The 18,534-nt window shown below is 44.8% G+C and overlaps 1 protein-coding gene across 9 annotated transcripts in view; it reads right to left on the reverse strand.

The window, feature by feature from the left end:
- Positions 1-18,534, reverse strand: part of mapkap1 (MAPK associated protein 1) — a 36,486-nt gene that overhangs the window by 6,800 nt on the left and 11,152 nt on the right. For 4 of the 9 annotated variants that reach the window (XM_080477125.1, XM_080477122.1, XM_080477124.1 and 1 more), the window contains exons 2-6: positions 14,875-15,306; positions 5,430-5,468; positions 4,059-4,148; positions 3,809-3,957; positions 2,931-3,103 (exon numbers count right to left, since the gene is read on the reverse strand). In XM_080477125.1, the coding sequence (XP_080333251.1) occupies positions 2,931-3,103; positions 3,809-3,957; positions 4,059-4,148; positions 5,430-5,468; positions 14,875-15,172 (749 nt within the window). In that variant the 5' untranslated portion in view covers positions 15,173-15,306. The remainder of the gene's footprint in view (positions 1-2,930; positions 3,104-3,808; positions 3,958-4,058; positions 4,149-5,429; positions 5,469-14,874; positions 15,307-18,534) is intronic. The other 5 variants (XM_080477126.1, XM_080477129.1, XM_080477128.1 and 2 more) reach the window with 2 other exon arrangements.

The following is an 18,534-nucleotide window of genomic DNA, read 5'->3' on the forward strand; positions in this document are numbered from 1 at the left end:
ACGCCATGGTCGTACTATATTGTAATGAAAACCGACCGAGGCGAGGCGAGTAGAGCTGAGGAGACACTGTGAACAGATGGAGTAGGACGAGGACTAGGTGAGACAGACAGACGGGTTTCAACAAGTTAAATTTAACACTACTTAGAACAATTCAAAGCATATTTCAAGGTTAGTGCAAATTGGTTCCTGATTGGAACCCGGCACACTAAAGGCGTGTTTCCACCGCACAAAAAGTGCGTGAATGGACTGGTATGGTCCGGTCCGGTTCGGGTTTCCACCGCAAGAATTTGGGAATTTCTGGAAAATCCCGCTCCAAAGGTGGAGGCTTCTCCACTACCCCTCCGTCGGAGTACTCAGGACCATGGAACAGGTCCAGTTTTGAGGAGCCGTCTGCTGATTGGTCAGTGATTTAAGACACGTCCTCAATATTTTAATATGTCGGCTGTATGAATCCTCTGTTGTTGACAGATTCAGCTTTGCACTGGTTGGTTTTCTTCTTTAGTTTTTTGCTGCTCAACTTTCATGTTGGTCCTGAAAGAGCAGACGCGAGGCAGGACAGAGACCGGGACTCTGGAGCAAGGCAGGACAGAGACCGGGACTCAGGAGCAAGGCAGGACAGAGACCAGGACTCAGGAGCAGACGTGAGGCAGGACAGAGACCGGGACTCTGGAGCAAGGCAGGACAGAGACCGGGACTCAAGAGCAAGGCAGGACAGAGACCAGGACTCAGGAGCAGACGTGAGGCAGGACAGAGACCGGGACTCTGGAGCAGACGTGAGGCAGGACAGAGACCGGGACTCTGGAGCAGACGTGAGGCAGGACAGAGACCAGGACTCTGGAGACAGACGCTACGGCCGTAATCGATGCTCTACCGAGTCCACTCGTCACGTCGCTGGCCGGTGCTCCATTGCGTTGAACCGCCCCGGAGCTCCGGTTCCCCGATGCTGGAATCTGCCGGTGCGCCGGGACGCCGGAGCTGTTCCGAGTCCCGAGTCCCGGTGTCTGTCCTGGCATCACGTCCACCATCTCTGTCTCCATGTGGAAGTTGCAGCCGTCACAACCAGCGGCTTTGTGGCACTGGAGTGGCTCTGGTGTCACAAAGCCGGGGCGCCGTTCGCTCTGGAGGAACAAACACAGAAGTTGCAGCTGCACCTCTGTGGCTGCAAAAAATAAAAATACAATAACTGGACAACTGGTGCAAAGCGGAGGATGTAAACAACAACAGAGGATTCAGGAGGTCCAGGTCTGTCGCCCCGGCTGAGGTCACTGTTGTAACCTCACAGATCTGCGGAGTTCTAAACCCCGCCTACATTTGAACCCTCCCCTCTGCGGTGGAAACACCACCCAAAGTTCGGTCTGCTTTGCCGTACCGCTCCGTTCCTTCCCTACACTGTCTGTGTGGTGGAAACGTGGCTTCACAATACTTTCTTTGCAGTTTAGACGCATCTGAACACAACATAACACACAACAAAGCAAAAAAATGTATTTAACATTTTGTGCTGCCCCTAACGGCTAATCTGGTAACAAACTAATATTCTGATTCATTCATTCATTTTCTTCTGCTTCTCTGTTTCCGGGTGGTGGTGGTGTCAGTCTGAGCACCGTCACCCAGATCACAATGCACCGATTAAGAACCTTCCTGCAGGTGGAGAGCCCACGGGAAGGTGGAGAGCCCACGGGAAGGTGGAGAGCCCACGGGAAGGTGGAGAGCCCACGGGAAGGTGGAGAGCCCACGGGAAGGTGGAGAGCCCACGGGAAGGTGGAGAGCCCACGGGAAGGTGGAGAGCCCACGGGAAGGTAGAGAGCCCACAGGAAGGTGGAGAGCCCACAGGAAGGTGGAGAGCCCACAGGAAGGTGGAGAGCCCACAGGAAGGTAGAGAGCCCACAGGAAGGTGGAGAGCCCACAGGAAGGTGGAGAGCCCACAGGAAGGTGGAGAGCCCACAGGAAGGTAGAGAGCCCACAGGAAGGTGGAGAGCCCACAGGAAGGTGGAGAGCCCACAGGAAGGTGGAGAGCCCACGGGAAGGTGGAGAGCCCACGGGAAGGTGGAGAGCCCACAGGAAGGTGGAGAGCCCACAGGAAGGTGGAGAGCCCACAGGAAGGTGGAGAGCCCACAGGAAGGTGGGTTCTGATTCATCAACAACTAAATAAAAAAGTGGTTGCTGTTTGTGTTCATTTTATTTTGAATACAACTCAGGAGCTAAAACATAAAAGCTCACCTCTACCATGAGAAATATAAATGAAGTATTACCAAATAAATGAAATGAAGCACAAACAAGCAACAACTAAGTTTACAAATATATTGTATAATAATGATATATTGTATAATAATACTAATATATTGTATAATACTAATATATTGTATAATACTAATATATTGTATAATAATACTAATATATTGTATAATAATACTAATATATTGTATAATAATACTAATATATTGTATAATACTAATAATATATTGTATAATACTAATATATTGTATAATACTAATATATTGTATAATAATGATAATATATTGTATAATAATGATAATATATTGTATAATACTAATATATTGTATAATAATGATATATTGTATAATAATGATATATTGTATAATAATAATAATATATTGTATAATACTAATATATTGTATAATAATGATATATTGTATAATAATGATATATTGTATAATAATAATAATATATTGTATAATACTAATATATTGTATAATAATGATATATTGTATAATAATAATAATATATTGTATAATACTAATATATTGTATAATAATGATATATTGTATAATAATACTAATATATTGTATAATACTAATATATTGTATAATAATGATATATTGTATAATAATACTAATATATTGTATAATACTAATATATTGTATAATATAATAAAACACATATATGCAATAGACAGCCAGACAGAGACAGACTTCAGTTTGGGCTCCCGGCCCTCTCCGGTGTACTGCCAGCAGATGAGTCCGATCAGGTCGTGCACGCGGGCGTTGGCGATGGTCACCACAGTCATGGGGTGAACTTTGTCCTGGGTCATCTGCATGGACAGGTACACGTCGATCTTCTTGGTGGCCGTGGTGCCGATGTGGCCCTGAAGGTCCAGGACAGAGAGGTGGAGGATCAGGACCAACAACAATTCAAACAATACCATTGTCTCACTCAGGTAAACTTCTAACCATGACTCCAGTACTGCATCAGAGTTGTTTTTGGCAGCCATCTTATTTTTAGTCTTAGGGACCAAAATGCTTTTTAGTTTTAGTCGTATTTTAGTCATTTTAAAATGTGAGAGTTTTAGTCAAGTTTTAGTCGACGAAAACTCCAAAATGGTTTTAGTCTAACTTCAGTCAGGTTTTTTTTTTTTGCGTATTCTCTCAGCTGTGAGAGACAGAATGAGGAAAGAAAATCCATGAAATCTGGTGGGACGTCTATTTGGTGGACGGGACGGTCTGATCCAGGACTTGGTAGCATGGAGTGACTCCAACCAACTGAACCGCAACACCAAGACCACTAACATGGTGGTGGACTTCAAGAGACCCAGACCACAACCGGTGTCTGTCCCCATTAAGTGGGACTGTGAGGACATCGTTAAGATCGACAAAGACCTTGAAGTACTGCTGGGTGACAGACTGGACTGGGTATTAGACTATTTTATATATCCTCTGTGATTCTTTATTCCAGGTGTGATGCTGCTGAAACTGTGGATTTCCCCCTGGAGGTAAATAAAATATCTATCTGCCCCCACCCCCCCCCCCCCTCCCTCCTTCCCCTCCCTCAAATAGAAGAGATGGAGACTGGCCTTGCCGTCAAACTTGGAGTATTCGTTGAAGGGGTTGTTGAGCTGCTGAGGACACTGCTCCAGACGCAGGGACAGCGTAGATTTGGTCCCGGAGCTGCGCCGCCGCTCTTTATAGTCCCGCTTGTCGAAGAGCGAGCCCAGATCCTCCACTGGACACAGGAAACGATTGATTCAGGTGATTTAGGCCTGATGGATTATTGATCTGGTCGCGCCGCCTCTCAGCAGAGGAAGAAGTGCTGAGTCATGGTACCTGACTGGGAGGACGTCCTCTCCTTCCACTGGATGTTTTTACACTTGATCTGGTTCTGACGCTCCTTCCTCAGTCTCTCTAGTCTCTGGGCTGCCGGGAACAACAGGACACGAGTATCAGTACACCCGAGTATCAGGACACCCGAGTATCAGTACACCCGAGTATCAGTACACCCGAGTATCAGGACACCCGAGTATCAGTACACCCGAGTATCAGTACACCCGAGTATCAGGACACCCGAGTATCAGGACACCCGAGTATCAGGACACCCGAGTATCAGTACACCCGAGTATCAGTACAACCAAGTATCAGTACACTGCAAGTTGACCTGATGCATCTCAACACAGCTGGATTCAACATCTCTGCACAACTACATCCAACTCTGTACAGCCTACTAACCCCCTCCCCCCCGACTCTGTACAGCCTACTAACCCCCTCCCCCCCCGACTCTGTACAGCCTACTAACCCCCTCCCCCCCGACTCTGTACAGCCTACTAACCCCCTCCCCCCCCGACTCTGTACAGACTACTATCCCCCCGACTCTGTACAGCCTACTAACCCCCCGACTCTGTACAGCCTACTAACCCCCTCCCCCCCCGACTCTGTACAGACTACTATCCCCCCGAAACTGTACAGACTACTATCCCCCCGACTCTGTACAGCCTACTATCCCCCCAACTCTGTACAGCCTACTAACCCCCCCGACTCTGTACAGCCTACTAACCCCCTCCCCCCCCGACTCTGTACAGACTACTATCCCCCCGACTCTGTACAGACTACTACACACCCCCGACTCTGTACAGCCTACTAACCCCCCCCCGACTCTGTAAAGCCTACTACACCCCCCCCCCCGACTCTGTACAGTCTACTAACCCCCCCGACTCTGTACAGACAACTACACCCCCCCCCCGACTCTGTACAGCCTACTAACCCCCCCGACTCTGTAAAGCCTACTACACCCCCCCGACTCTGTAAAGCCTACACCCCCCCCCCCCCCCCGACTCTGTACAGTCTACTAACCCCCCCGACTCTGTACAGACTACTACACCCCCCCCGACTCTGTACAGCCTACTAACCCCCCGACTCTGTAAAGCCTACTACACCACCCCCAACTCTGTACAGCCTACTAACCCCCCCCCCCCACCCCCCGACTCTGTACAGACTACTACACCCCCCCCCAACTCTGTAAAGCCTACTCCACCCCCCGACTCTGTACAATCAGAGCCTGGTTCTGACGGTTTCTGCACGAGTATCTCCATGTAGACACAGGCAGGGCCTGGTTCTGCCAGAGCACGTCAGTGAGACGTTTCACTAAGGCGAAGAAGCAGAAAGTTTAAAGTTGAAGCCGAGGGTCTGTTCCTGTCGTCTTACCAGCAGCTCCAGGGTTCTCACAGCGTTCCTGGTGAAGTCCTGATGAAACAGCCACCACAGGTCATTGTTTACTCTCATGTCAGCAGAGCTCCACCCAAAAACCAGCAACCCTCCACCCGCTGGTGACAGTCCAAGAGAGCCAAGAGGAGACCAGCATCTGCCTCTGGACTCCCTCCATCACCTCCGTCGGGAATAAGCCGATTAAAACCCCAAACCTCCACCCTCTGGACCAACAGGTCATCTTCACCTTGCTCCACCCTCCTGAACAACAGGTCACCTCCACCCTGCTCCACCCTCGGACCAACAGGTCACCTCCACCCTGCTCCACCCTCTGGATCAACGGCTTTGGGGATTTTCCAGTGTTTAACCATAACCCTTGTGCCAGGGAGACCCAAACATGTTAATAGAAAAGTTTCCTTTTAATATGTTAGATCTGCCCTGTACCACCCAGTAGACGGTCTGGGACAAAGTGGCCCAGTACTTTGGAACCAACCACTCAGAAGACGTACAACAATCATCCAGAAGTGTTTGATAACTAAACATTCCCACAGACGATGTATTAACATTGTTGTTTTTACATTTCCCACTCAGTGGAGATAAGGCCTAATCTATTCAATCTCACCGGGATCCAATTATATCTTTGTATAATCTTGTTCTGTGTACATTGTCCTTTACATTCCTTTAAAAATGTTCCACCTTGTGAATTTTCATCCATTCCTGGTTCTAAAAACAATCCTGAAGTCCTTTCTCCATAAAACCTTTAAAGCTTTTAGCTCAGTACTCAGTGCTGAGGTCGTATTCTCCTGTAGGATATTGAGGCTCTGTGATGGCGAGGTGGCAAAACCAAGTACTGCAAAATATGCTTGTCCTCAATTTGTTGGTCTAGTGACGTGGCACAGTTCCTTATCTGAACATACTGTATTTTCAAAAATGTTATTTTCCCTTCAGGTACCCTTTACTCATTACATCGTTGTATGACATTAACACTTCAACCATCAAACAAGTACCCAGAGTACATATCCCATGGTTGTGTCAAATGTTCCAGTAGACTGATGAGTAGGACTGCTTATAATGAGATCCTTGAGTATTTTGTGTATCTTCATCTAAACGTCTTTAGGATGCAACATAATTGGGTTAGAAATTGGACCTGAGTTTTGAGAATGGAGCTTTCTGGAGGTGAAAGGGAAGGATGGAGATGGTTCTATAATGGCCTAGTCCAGATTATATTGTCCAGTCCAGATTGTATTGTCCATTCCAGATTATGCTGTCAATTCCAGATAATGCTGTCCGGTCCAGATTAAATGATCTAGTCCAGATTAAATTATCCAGTCCAGATTATACTGTCCTGTCCAGTGTAGGGCAAGTTTCACGATCTCACAGGAGATCCAGTACAACGTGGGTCAGGTAAACCGAGCCGCCCTTGTCGCTGGGTGAGCAGAACTTAGTCAGCTTGATCCTGGACTTTGGTCCTTCCCAGAGAAACTCCTTAACTCGTGTGTCATATTGATTAAAGACTGGCAGCATCGTAAGAGGAGAGTGAAACGGTGGTGGAACCACCATTTTAATTCCCATCTCTTTTCCCCACAATGTTCACCTCATTTTATTCCACTTGTCCAAATCAATTTTTGTCTTTTGCAAAGTTGGATTAAAGTTTAAATGAAGCATTTCTTCCACCTCCCTGCATATTTTAATTCCTAGATATTTCATTCCCCTTGGTATCCACCTAAAATCTAATGTCATTCCATCTGCACTACTAATCCCAAGCTTGAGATTGTGTCCAGTTTATTTCATTAGAATAGAGTTGTATTTCCTGGTTGAGCGTCTTTCAGTAGAACTCATCTATTGTCTGCATAAAGCAGCAGTTTGTGTTGTTTGCCGCCTCCCTCTAGCCCACTTATATCTACATTCCCTCTGGAGATGACGGCCAGTGGTTCCAAGGGTGAGAGAGGGCAGCCCTGTCTTGTGGCTCTGTTAAGGCTGAAGAAGGCGACATGACGCCACCAGTCCTCACTAATGCTTTGGGACTATCAGACAATATTATTACCCAGGTACTGAAAGAAGGACAAAACCCAAAATGTGATAAAACCTCCCAGTGCACGCGATGGAAAGCCTTGTCCAACCTGCTCTCATATGATCTGCTGAGGATCTTCTTCATCAAGCCAACGTGATCCGTGTGAAAACTGCCGGGAGGAACATCCTCCAAGCCAGCTGCTCCAACTTTGCTTCCTAGTTTACAGTCCACAGCGAGTAAAGTTCTAGGCCAAGAGTTACAGGCTGTGATGGGTTCCCATGACCGTTATTAATGCCTGCGCCAAAGTTGGTGGAAGAGATTGTAAAAGAAATACTTCATTGTATACTTCTTCTAGTACTGGAGCAGGAATATCTATGAACCATTTATAATATTCCAGAGGGAATCCATCTGACCCAGAGATTTTCATTCTTCAGGCCTGTTACAGATTTCTGTTACAATAATAACGTCACCTGGTTAGACAGCAGGCAGTCAGCATTAGTAAACAAATCTGTAAGGCGGTCGGCATTAGTAAATGAATCTGTAAGGCAGTCAGCATTAGTAAACAAATCTGTAAGGCAGTCGGCATTAGTAAACCAATCTGTAAGGCAGTCAGCATTAGTCAACAAATCTGTAAGGCAGTCAGCATTAGTCAACAAATCTGTAAGGCAGTCAGCGTTAGTAAACCAATCTGTAAGGCAGTCAGCATTAGTCAACAAATCTGTAAAGCAGTCAGCGTTAGTAAAGAAATCTGTAAGGCAGTTAGCATTAGTAAACAAATCTGTAAGGCAGTCAGCATTAGTAAACAAATCTGTAAGGCAGTTAGCATTAGTAAACAAATCTGTAAGGCAGTTAGCATTAGTAAACAAATCTGTAAGGCAGTCGGCATTAGTAAACAAATCTGTCAATGCTTTAGGATGGGGATGTTTCTCAGGAGTATAAAGTGCCTCGTAGTATTTCTGTAATACGTCATTACTTTCTTTAGTGTGACCTACTGTTGTATTAAGTTACAAGTATTACTCTGCCTTTAACTGTTGGGCAAGCAGCTTGTTGTTCCTCTTCCTCATGACAGGAGGTCCCCAGCCCAAATAAAACATATTCTACGTTTTTATTCTATATTTCTTCAAGTTTAAATTTTAAGTTTGTAAATATGTTGATATGACTGGTTGGAGAAATTGTCTGCCAGTTCCTTTTCATGTGTCCTAATTAGAGTTTCCAATTCCTTTATCTTACTCATGTCCTTCCTTTTCTCTTGAGATGAAGATTTCCCTCAGAATCTTTCCAATCTGTTGGTCTGTAATCAAAAAATGTCCACATTCTTTTTTTGATAACAAGTTAAACGCCTCATTAGATATTAGTGATGCATTCCCTCTCCATCTTCTTCTCCTCTCTGTTTCATTATTCTAATCAATCCCCAGCTCTGCAGCTGCATGATCAGACCGGGACGTTACATTCATTTTACAATATGCAACTTGCTTGTTTATATTGTTTGATTTCAAAATCATGTCAATTCTTGAGTATGATGTGTGACAGAGAACAAGTTACATTCTCTTTTATGTGGGTTTGTCAACCGCCAGATGTCCACTGGACTATTATCTTCACTTAACATGTGTATTGCAGCTCTACCTTTGGGTATGGACAATGGGCCTGTAGGAGTACGTCTATCTATGAACGCATCCCAAACGGGTTAAAATCCCCCGCCAGAATATATCAGCTTCCATTTCTCCCAAGGTTAGATTTACTTCATGAGAGGAAGCGGGGTCCCCTATGGTTGGTGCATACATATTAAATGAAACCCTGAAATCAGCCTGTAAACAAATCATTCTGCCCTCATCATCCTGAACACAATATCAGCCTTATTAGGTCATGACTTCTCTCTTTTCACAGCACAAAATAAAAACACAATCACTAACTTGCACTAGGGTTAGGTTACAGGTTACTAGGGGTCAGGTTAGGTAGGGTCAGGTTCCTTGTGGTAGGGTTAGGTTACAGGATACTTGCGGTAGGGTAATGTTCCATGTCCCACTAAACTATTGTGAGGAGATACCGGTGAAGTATGTTCCAGGTATTCCATTGAATACCTAACAAACAGTCTGACAGATATGCTAAAAACAACGCTAGACGACATAGCTCCTCAAAAAATGAAACTGAAAAAACAGGAAAAGTCCTCCCCATGGTTTAACTCATCAACCCGCCAGCTTAAACAACGCTCCCGCAGATTAGAAAGAACTTGGCGTTCAACAAAAACAGACCTAGATTATATAGCCTGGAAGGATAGCTTCAAAACTTATAAGAAAGCTCTGAGTAGAAGTAGAACTAATTACTACTCATCCTTAATAGAGGAAAACAAAAACAAGCCTCGGTTTCTTTTCAGTACTGTAGCCAAACTGACCAAGAACCAAAATAGCGTTGAGCCCACCATTCCTATCAATATATGTAGTGAGGACTTCATGAAGTTCTTTCAAAATAAAATGACAAGGCTTAGGGATACCATCCATCAAACCCTACCGTCCGTTAGCCCCATAACAGAGGAACTGGTTAAACCTAACAGTCATCTGGAATGCTTTCAGCAAATACAACTAGTCCAACTAAACTCCCTTATTTCTTCTGCTAAACCAACTACTAGCCTGTTGGACCCAATTCCTACTAGAATTCTGAAAGAGGCACTGCCACTAATCAATAATTCTATACTGGCAATTATTAACCAGTCTCTAACAATAGGCTATGTGCCCCAATCCTTTAAACTAGCAGTTATTAAACCTCTCATTAAGAAGCCAAACTTAGACACAAGCCTTCTCTCAAACTACAGGCCGATCTCCAACCTTCCTTTCCTGTCAAAGGTTCTGGAGCAAGTAGTGGCTAAACAACTCCAGGATTATCTGCAGGAGAATAATCTGTTAGAGGACCTTCAGTCCAGCTTCAGAATGAACCACAGTACAGAGACTGCTCTGCTAAAAGTTACTAATGACCTTCTAACGGCCTCAGATAGAGCTCTTCTATCTGCTTTACTTCTTCTGGACCTTAGTGCTGCATTTGATACTGTCCATCATAATATACTCTTAAAGGGGACATATCCTGCTAAATCCACTTTTTTAGCCCTTAAATGCATGTTGTTGTATATTTAGAGTGTTTAGAAGTACAGAAAAGTTCAAAGTACTCTCTTCAGGTGCTCCGTTGATATCTTTATATTCTGTTTTGGTCATATTTTGCGATCGGTTTCGATTTTTCTATTCTCTATTACGTTTTTTGAACAATGACGTCACAGTATTCTCAGCGGAACTGCCAAATTAGGACATCGACATTTCGAGCAATCCGCCATTTTTGTTTCTCGCTGCGATTTTGTAGTCCAACCGAAGTTACGAGAGGATAAGTGGAAATGTTCGGTTGTTGGATGTAGTAACCCACAAGCTTCGTTACACCGTCTCCCAGCATCAGAACCTTTTCCAAGTGCCTGGTTGAGTTTTATTTTTCACAGAAATGTACCCACATCTGTGGGTAAGGTCATTTTTGTGTGCGCGAATCACTTTAAGGACGACTGCTTCAGCAACCTCCGCCAGTATAAAGAAGGATTTGCCGAAAGACTTGGTCTGATTGAGCGGTCAGTTCCTTCTATCTATGGAGACGACGAACAGAGCACTTCGGTAAGCTGTATATAACGCTAAAAAGTGTGATGATAAGACGTCCCTGTCATTGTTTTGTTAGCATTAGCAGTTGCACCGTCTTCATATGTTAGCGCTGTGTGCTCGTTTTAGATTAGAATGTAACTTCTGTGTTAAATAGTCGTTGTAATACAGGCAGTATTGTAGTAGTGGGCATGGATGGAGAAGTTAGTGTAAATATAGTAACACACCATTGCGTTACATCCATATGAAGACGTTGTTCTTCAGGTGCATCATGGTCATTTTCATCTGGCTCCGCCGGGTCCGACTCTGGCTCCAACATGTATGGCTGGATGGACAAATCTTCCCTTGTTGACATTTTGTAAATAATGTGTGAATATAAAGTTTCTGCGCCGCTAGATAATTGTATCTGTTCTATCAAACTACAAAGATGGCCGAACAGGGTGGCGTTGAACCGAGTGTCACCTCTGCAACCTGGAGAGGAGGCGGGGTATGAAGAGACCGCCCCAAAACGAGTTGCTCTCAGAAGCACATCAGAAAAGGGGTAGAAAAGGGGCCTGTGGAGCTCTAATAATGAGGAATTCAGACCCAAGCATTGCAGTTCCGCTTTATATAGACCACAACTGTATGATTTATATGTAAAAAGGAAGGATTTAAAAGCATGATATGTCTCCTTTAAGGAGATTAGAAGATGCCGTCGGCATTAAAAACTTAGCCTTAAACTGGTTTAAATCATATTTATCTGACCGGTTTCAATTTGTTCATGTAAATAACAAATCTTCAATACATGAAGGGGTCCTGTGTGGAGTACCACAAGGCTCCGTCCTCGGACCCATATTGTTTAATCTCTATATGTTACCACTCGGAAATATTATTAGGAAACACAACATTAACTTTCATTGTTATGCAGATGATACTCAGCTCTATTTATCAGTTAAAGCCAATCAGGCCGACCAACTTGTTAAACTAGAGTCCTGCCTCAGGGACGTTAAGTCCTGGATGTCTATCAACTTCTTAATGCTCAACACATCCAAGACTGAGGTTCTAATCCTAGGTCCTAAAAAGCTCAGGGATTACTTTTCAGATAGTCTGATTACCTTAGATAATATTACCTTAACCTCTAACAGTGATATTAGGAACCTGGGTGTTATTTCTGATCAGGATCTGTCCTTTATGTCCCATGTTAAACATGTCTCCAGGACAGCCTTCTTCCATCTAAGGAATATTGCAAAAATGAGAAACTTCTTGTCCTTCAAAGATGCAGAAAAAATTATTCCTGCCTTTGTGACTTGAAGATGAGATGATTGTAACTCCCTAATGTCAGGATGTCCAAACTCCTCTGTTAGGATCTTCCAGCTAGAGCAGAACGCTGCTGCAGGTTTACTAACCAGAACTGGAAGAAGAGAGCACATCTCCCCAGTCTTAGCATCCTTACACTGGCTTCACATCAAATCTAGAATAGAATTCAACATCCTTCTGATCACATCTAAAACTCTTCATCACCAGGCTCCGTCCTATATGGAGAAACTTCTAGAAGGGTCTCACCCTCCACGAGCCCTTGGCTCTGAGGATGCAGGACTGTTGGTAATCCCTAAAGTCCTTCAAAGTAAAAGAGGAGGCAGGAGTTTCAGCCATATGGCTCCTTTACTCTGGAATCAACTAGCAGCCTCGGTCCGAAGGGCCCACACCATTAGTTTATTTAAGAGGAGACTAAAAAGCTTCCTCTTTGATAGAGCTTCTCATTAGGAATAAAATAGGAGCACTAAGTTGAGCTGCTCTAGGCCTAGACTGCTGAGGGGATTTCCTCTCTCCCGTTAAAGGGAGGAACTCTACATTTGGAGCTTCTGTTTCTTGTCTTTCTTTCTTTCTCTCTGTGTAACAACATTACTGGAGCCACCAGATCCTGACAGGAGGGGAGCAGGATCCAGGGGATCAGACCCAAGACTCCCAGAGTGGAGTTACCACGGTCCTACTACCCGACCCCCCCACAGCACCGGGACCCCACCACAGCACCGGGACCCCCCCACAGCACCGGGACCCCCCCACAGCACCGAGACCCCACCGCAACGGCACGGCCCTTAAACTCCAGACTGAGATTGGTTCATCATCAGACCAACGCTCATCATAGACTTTTCTTAGTATTTGTACTTCTCTGTCCTGTCTGCCTCTCTCTCTCCCTCTTCTATTCCTCTCTCTCTCTCTCTTCTATTCCTCTCTCTCTCTCCCTCTTCTATTCCTCTCTCTCTCTCTCTTCTATTCCTCTCTCTCTCCCTCTTCTATTCCTCTCTCTCTCTCTCTTCTATTCCTCTCTCTCTCCCTCTTCTATTCCTCTCTCTCTCTCTCCCTCTTCTATTCCTCCCTCTCCCTGTCCTATCCCATGTAGTTCTCCCCCCAACCGGTCAAGGTGGATGCCCCCCCCCCCCTTCCAGAGTCTAGGCTCCGCCCCCTTTCTTCCTGAAGAGGGACTTCTTATGAACTGTTCTTCCTGAGAGGGAGTTCTTCCTGGTTTCCTCTGTTGCTTGTTCCATCTGCTGCTCTGGAAGGTTTAGTTGGGTTCTGTTGTTCTCTATCATTGTAAGAGGTTCTGGAAGGTTTAGTTGGGTTCTGTTGTTCTCTATCATTGTAAGAGGCTCTGAGATGTTTGTTGATGTGATTTTGCGCTTTACAAATAAAATTGAATTGAATTTGGGATCAGAATAAATTCAAACCACTCTTGTTTCTCTTTGGCATCCATCATGGGGGTTGAACTATGTGCTGGGGGTCAGAAGGTCATTGCTTTTCCACACGACGCCAGGTCCATTTGAAGTGGAGGACGTTGCCCCGCCGACAGGGTCACGTTGGATCAAAGACATCAAAGGTATTTTCTCTGTATTTATAAGGTCCTTTTATTCTTGTGATTGACAGCGTTTTCTGTGTGTGTGTGTGTGTGTGTGTGTGTGTGTGTGTGTGTGTGTGTGTGTGTGTGTGTGTGTGTGTGTGTGTGTGTGTGTGTGTGTGTGTGTGTGTGTGTGTGTGTGTGTGTGTGTGTGTGTGTGTGTGTAGGACTTTAAGTTTGATTTTCTGTCGCACTGTTCCATCAAAAAGGTAAATAAATATACTAAAGAATCCAACTAGAAGAAAGGGAACATTTGACAACCTTTGATATTTATTGCTGCAATACACCTGTCTACATATTCTGAAACACTGACCTGAGATAAATGAAGATAAATAAACCATCAGATGGAACTCTATTGCACCAAAATGATCAGATTTCCACTCTTTGTTTCAAACCTGGTGGTCACAGGTTAGAGGTCACAGGTTAGAGGTCACAGGTCAGAGGTCACAGGTCAGAGGTTAGAGGTGGTTCAGGTTCAACATTACTTTCTAAAGGACAAGAAGTGAGAAAAATGGCTGTTTCAACAAAAGACGGCTGAAAAGCTGCAGCCTTACTTTGGGCGGAGGAAGTGGAAGGAGTAGCGTGAGCCCCTGATATACAAGTAAAGAAGCCCCGCCCCGAGGAGACCTGACCTTGACTCCGCCACTACACACACACACACACTCCCACTACACACACACTCCCAGCTGAGTGCAGACACGACAGAAACATTGCCTCTGATTTAGAAACATCGATCATCCTGTGAATTCACCCCAGCTCGTACAAATCTGATGTGACAGCAGCCATCACCCCCCACTCGATCACACAGCAGCCACCATCAGCCCCCCCCCCACTCGATCACACAGGAGCCATCATCATCCCCCCCCCCCACTCGATCACACAGCAGCCATCATCATCCCCCCCCCCACTCGATCACACAGCAGCCATCTCCAGCCCCCCCACCTGTGTTGGAGCGTCGCCGGATGCCGAAGTCCCAGCTGGATGTGATGTCCATGGACTGAGACAGGTCGCAGGCATGGCCGTCGGTGAGGCCGACACCCTCGCTCAGGGACGACGAGGCGCCGAGTCCACAGCCGCCCCCGAGTCCACAGCTGCCTCCAGGCACCAGAGCCAGCTGGCACTTCTCCAGGTCCACGTCCTGATCCATCAGCACCATCTCACACATCCCCGTGTCGTCGCTGGTCACATGAGACTGTCTGATGTGAGCCAGGATGATGGCGGGATTGTCCAAGAAAGCCATTCCTCCAGCGCAGGGTTACAGACGGAGGACGTCCACTGCAGGCGTCGCTCTCCACTGCAGGTGTCGCTCTCCACTGCAGGCCTCACCCTCCACTGCAGGTGTCACTCCCTCAGAAGACCGTCTCACTGCAGAACCTGTCCAGAACAAAGACACTGATCACACATGGAGCTGCAGCTCAGAAAACATTAACGCTATAAAGTGAACCAGCTCCAGCAGAGACCAGCAGCAGAGACCAGCAGCAGAGACCAGCAGCAGTGTCAGGTGGCGTCCACTGTACTTTGTTTCTGTCTTTTTAAGTGCTTTATACACCCAGGTAACTTTGTCCAGGTCTTCTCGTCGTGTGCCCGTCTGCAAAGAACCTGCGAGTGGTCTGAGCAGGCAGCAGGACTGTTTAACAGCTCCTCTCCACGCCTCCCTGTGGCAGCCTGGGCGAGGCCTAAATGTGTCATCCTGGCACATACCACAATATACAGTTGTGCTCCTAAGTTTCCATACCCTGGGAGAATTTATGATTTCTTGGCCATTCTTCAGAGAATATGAATAATAACACAAAAACCTTTCTTCCACTCATGGTTGATGGTTGGGTGAAGCTATTTATTGGCAAACAACTGTGTTTGCTCTTTTTAAATCAAAATGACAAAAGAAAGTACCCAAATGACTCTGATCAAAAGTTTACATACCCCAGTTGTTAATACCATGTATTGCCCCCTTTAACATCAATGACAGCTTCAAGTCTTTAGTGGTAGTTGTGGATAAGGTTCTTTATTTTCTCAGATGGTGAAGCTGCCCATTGTTCTTGGCAAAAAGCCTCCAGTTCCTGTAAGTTCTTGGTCTGTCTTGCATGAACTGCATGGTTGAGATCTCCCCAGAGTGGCTCAATGATATTGAGGTCAGGAGACTGAGAGGGCCACTCCAGAACCTTCCCTTGGTTCTGCTGTAGCCAATGACAGGTCGACTTGGCCTTGTGTTTTGGATCATTGTCATGTTGGAACCTCCAGAAACGTCCCATGTGCAGCATCCAGGCTGATGAGTGCAAGTCTTCCTCCAGTATTGTCTGATAACATGCTGCAATGATCTTGCCATACATTTTGGCCAAGTTCCATGTGCCTCTGTAGCTCACACATCTCCAAAACATCAGTGATGCATCTCCATGTTTCACAGTAGGAATGGTGTACTTTTCATCATAGGCCGTGTTGACTCCTCTCCAAATGTAATGTTTATGGTTGTGGCCACAAAGTTCAGTTTTGGTCTCATCACTTCAAATGACTTTGTTCCAGAAGTGTTGAGGCTGGTCTCTGTGCTGTTTGGCGTAATGGAAGCGGGATACTTTGTGACATTTGTGCAGAAATGGCTTTCTTCTGGCGACTCGACCATGCAGCCCATTTTTCTTTAACTGCCTCCTTATTGTGCATCTTGAAACAGCCACACCACGATGTTCCAGAGAGTCCTGTATTTCAGCTGAAGTTATTTATAGATTTTTCTTTGCATCTCGAACAATTTTTCTGGCAGTCGTGGCTGAAATCTTTGCTGGTCTACCTGACCATGGTTTGGTTTCAACTCATTTTCTACTTCTTAATCAGCGTTTGAACACTGCTGATTGGCATTCTCAATTCCTTGGATATCTTTTTATACCCCTGTCCTGTTTTATGCAGTTCCATTACCTTTTCTCGCAGATCCTTTAACAATTATTTTGCTTTCCCCATGACTCAGAATCCAGAACCGTCTGTGCAGCTCTGGATGAAAGATGAATGGTCTGTCAGAAGCCCAGAAACTCACTGACCTTTTATACACACACACTAACTACAAACAAACAGGTCACAGGTCAGGATGGGAACCTGGATTAGCCATTCTAACCTGTTTGTGTCAACTTTTGTACATGTTATCAGGTCAAAGTCACTGGGGTATGTAAACTTTTGATCAGGGTCATTTGGATACTTTCTTTTGTCATTTTGATTTAAAAAGAGATTTCACCGTTGTTTGCCAATAAATAGCTTCACCCGACCATTAACCATGAGTGGAAGAAAGGTTTTTGTGTTATCATTCATATTTTATGAAGAATGGCCAAGAAATCATAAATTCTCCCGGGGTATGGAAACTTATGAGCACAACTGTATGTAGTTTGAGGAATAAAGGTCACGACCTTTCTCTATTTTTGCAATTAAACCAACTAGACAACCTTATGATTTCTGAACTGATAGCTCTACTGACCATTCAGACGTTGATATGGGGGGTTTTCCATCTATACACATGATGGAAACAGGTTTGGAGGTGGTGTGGCCGTTTACATACGGAATCATTTTCCTGTGAAAATGAGACATGACTTAATGGTTGATGATGTTGAGGGTGATGGTTACAGGAACAACTTCCATATTTAAAACCAATAGTTCTTGGCTGTTGTTGTAGGCCACCTAGTGGCAGGATAGAGTATTTAAAAGCTTTATGTAATATGCTAGACAAAGTGACAGAGGAAACCAGAGAGCTGGGTGGCTGGGTGAACTAAATATTGATTGGCTGATAATTGTCCTCTGAAGAATAGGATTACATCTATGACAGACGAATGTGGATTATCTCAATTAATGTATCAACCCACAAGAATTCCTAGTAATAGTACAGGGTCTACTGTGTTGCTGTCTCCAGGAGGACAAAACTACCTCAACCCTGTCCTAAAATCATTACCAGAAGACGGTATAGGGCATTTAACCAGGTGAATTTCCTAAATGCACTTGATAACATTAACTGGGATTTGGTATGTGTACCTCTCTTAATTTATTTATGGATCTTTTCATCAGAGTTGTTAACAAGCATGCCCCGTTAAAAGAAATTTAGTGTTAAAGCCAAAAGTGCTGCGTTGGTTGACACTGAATTAAAGAGCTTGATGGCTCAAAGGGATGAGGCCAAAAAGGTTCCTGTTCTTTCTGGCTCTCTTGAAGACAGAAAACTTTATTGTACTTTAAGGAATCAAGCGACCAAGGTGAACAGAGTGAAAGAGAAAAAAATATTTTTAAAAGAGAATCTCCGATAGTGGTACAGATAGTAAGAGAATGAGGAACGTACTCAATGACATCATGGGGGGAAATTCTACCTGGACTTCTTTTGTTGAATTGAATTGAGTTTATTTGACTAAGACATCCCAGACTGCAAATGATTTCAACGATTATTTTGTTAATAACGTTCCCAAACTTAGAGAGAAAATGGATTGTACTGTTGCAACTCTGATGAGCTGATAAAAAAAGACATTATTCTGAAGGATAAACTGTGTAATTTTGAATTTTATCAGATTAATGTTGTGTCGATGGAAGTGTTGCTGAGATCTTTGACTATTGGTGGGTCTGCTGGTACAGACACCTTGGATAGTAGGCTGT

Source organism: Lipophrys pholis (genome assembly GCF_963383615.2).
Source record: "Lipophrys pholis genome assembly, chromosome: 12".
In the NCBI taxonomy this organism is placed as follows: Eukaryota; Metazoa; Chordata; class Actinopteri; order Blenniiformes; family Blenniidae; genus Lipophrys; species Lipophrys pholis.